Source organism: Antrostomus carolinensis, unplaced genomic scaffold, assembly GCF_000700745.2.
Source record: "Antrostomus carolinensis isolate BGI_N321 unplaced genomic scaffold, ASM70074v2 scaffold25905, whole genome shotgun sequence".
NCBI classification, from domain to species: domain Eukaryota; kingdom Metazoa; phylum Chordata; class Aves; order Caprimulgiformes; family Caprimulgidae; genus Antrostomus; species Antrostomus carolinensis.
The window spans coordinates 2,749-4,879 of record NW_010314807.1 but is presented as its reverse complement, the minus strand read 5'-3'; the positions used below and the strand labels follow the sequence as shown (position 1 = coordinate 4,879).

The 2,131-nt window shown below is 54.2% G+C and overlaps 1 protein-coding gene across 1 annotated transcript in view; it reads left to right on the top strand.

Moving 5' to 3' along the window:
• LOC104524789 (junctophilin-3-like) overlaps positions 1–2,131 on the top strand; it is a gene marked incomplete at its 3' end in the record, with an annotated part of 16,176 nt that overhangs the window by 13,614 nt on the left and 431 nt on the right. Inside the window, 1 exon segment of the mRNA XM_010167774.2 lies at positions 1,808–2,131. This exon segment is cut by the window's right edge and continues 40 nt beyond it. Coding sequence (XP_010166076.2) covers positions 1,808–2,131 — 324 coding nt within the window.

Genomic DNA, 2,131 nt, shown 5'->3' with positions numbered 1-2,131 from the left:
GCTATAAGATCTCCCTGGAGCCTTCTCTTCTCCAGGCTGAACAGCCCCAACTCTCTCAGCCTGTCCTCATAGGAGAGGTGCTCCAGCCCTTGCATCATCCTCGTGGCCTCCTCTGGACTTGCTAATCCTTTCTGCTGGGCTGTTGGAAAACGAGAGGGAAAACGCTGCAGCGAGGTGGATCAGTCTCAGGGAACAATATTTTTGCAGCCAAAAGAGTCAGCTCAGGTGGACCCGACAGGTTGCTCATGTCTATGAATCATGATTGCTGAGGGCAAAGAGCATGTCGTGCAGAGAGGGAGGGGATGGAAAGCCTCTCTCCGAGCGAGCCGGCAGTAACCAGCCGGGCTGTTTTCATCGGGGCTGTTTCAGTTTGATTCTCGCAGGATTCACTGGTTCAGCAAGTCTATTTTAAGACTCCCCTTGGCGTGTGGGAGCAGGGCTGGCATGAAGGGAGGCCCCAATGCTGCGAGGTGCTGCTCCCCAGCACGGGGATGGCAGGCAGCCAGGCAGCCCCATCCTGGGACCAGTCGCATCATCCCAGTATCACCAGTACCAGGTGAGGAGCCATCCTTGGGCTCAACAATTCACCCCACAAGAGCTTAGGTGGGTGGTGAATCCCTCCATCTCGATCTAGTCCAGAAAAGATTAAAGCTGACCTAGGAATAAAAACAAGCCCTGCAGTTCAACCGGCTGGGATGAAACGTGAACGGATGCCAGTCGCCAAGCTCCGGGAGGGGAAGGGATTAGACACCCCGGGGCAGATTACAGCCGCGTGTTCCGGTGCACAGGGCAGGCCTTACGCTCTCGTTGTGCTTCCCGGGATGGATGAGTTTCTTGTGCCTCCGTTCCCAGTGCTGGGGTGAGGTCTGCATATGTTTCATCCCATTAAAGACCAGTTAAGCAACTCCAGTAAGTGCCCATACAGATGTAGGAGTTCAACCAGGGGCATGAGTCTGAGGAGAATAACCAAACGGATCTCTCCCCGTGAGATCTTTATCTCTATAGAGCTGCTCCCTTCCACTGTGCGCCGGATGGAAGGTGCTGTGTGTATAAATAAATCCATTATGATACACCATCCACTGTGATCGCTGTCGGCAGCGTGGATGGGATCAGAGTCTGCTGCCGGATAACAAATCCCCGACCCCATCTCCCTGTTCCTTCCCTTTCCAATCAGGGTGTTGTAAGGGGCAGTTCCTCGAAGCATCACTCCCTGCGCGCTGCTGCCTTGCCTGGTTTCTGATAGCTCCACACTGCAGCTGGGGTGCTTGCCTGCAATCCAACCAAGATGTTATTTTTCCCTCCCACACCGTGATATTCCAGTCCTTGTCATGGAGATGGGACTGAGATCCAGAGCTGCACTTTGCTGTTCCCACTAATCATAGAATCATAGAATGGTTTGGGTTGGAAAGGACCTCAAAGATCATCCAGTTCCAAACCCCCTGCCAGCAGCAGGGACACCTTCCACTAGACCAGGTTGCTCAAAGCCTCATGCAACCTGGCCTTCAACACTTCCAGGGAGGAGCAGCCACAGCTTCTCTGGGCAACCTGGCACAGTGTCTGACCACCCTCACAGTGAAGAATTTTTTCCTAATATCTAATCTAAACCTCCCCTCTTTCAGCTTAAACCCATTTCCCCTTGTTTTGTCATTAACTGCCCTTATGAAAAGTCCCTCCCCAGCTTTCTTGTAGCCCCTTCAGGTACTGGAAGGCCACTATATGAAGGGCTTGCAAAGGAGTTTGATGCCATTAGTGGTCCACAGGATGCCTTGCCATGAAACTCCTCTTTGCTTTTGTCTCCTCTTCCCAGGGACATACCAGGGCCAGTGGGTCGGAGGGATGCGCCAGGGTTACGGTGTCCGGCAGAGCGTTCCCTACGGCATGGCTGCGGTTATCAGGTCACCCCTGAGGACATCCATCAACTCCCTACGCAGCGAGCACACCAACGGCACGGCATTGCACCCCGACTCCTCGCCAGCGGTGGCCGGCAGCCCCGCTGTCTCCCGTGGTGGCTTCGTCCTCATGGCTCATAGTGATGCTGAGATCCTCAAGAGCAAGAAGAAGGGCATCTTCCGGCGATCACTGCTGAGTGGGCTCAAGCTCCGTAAGTCTGAATCCAAGAGCTCCTTGGCCA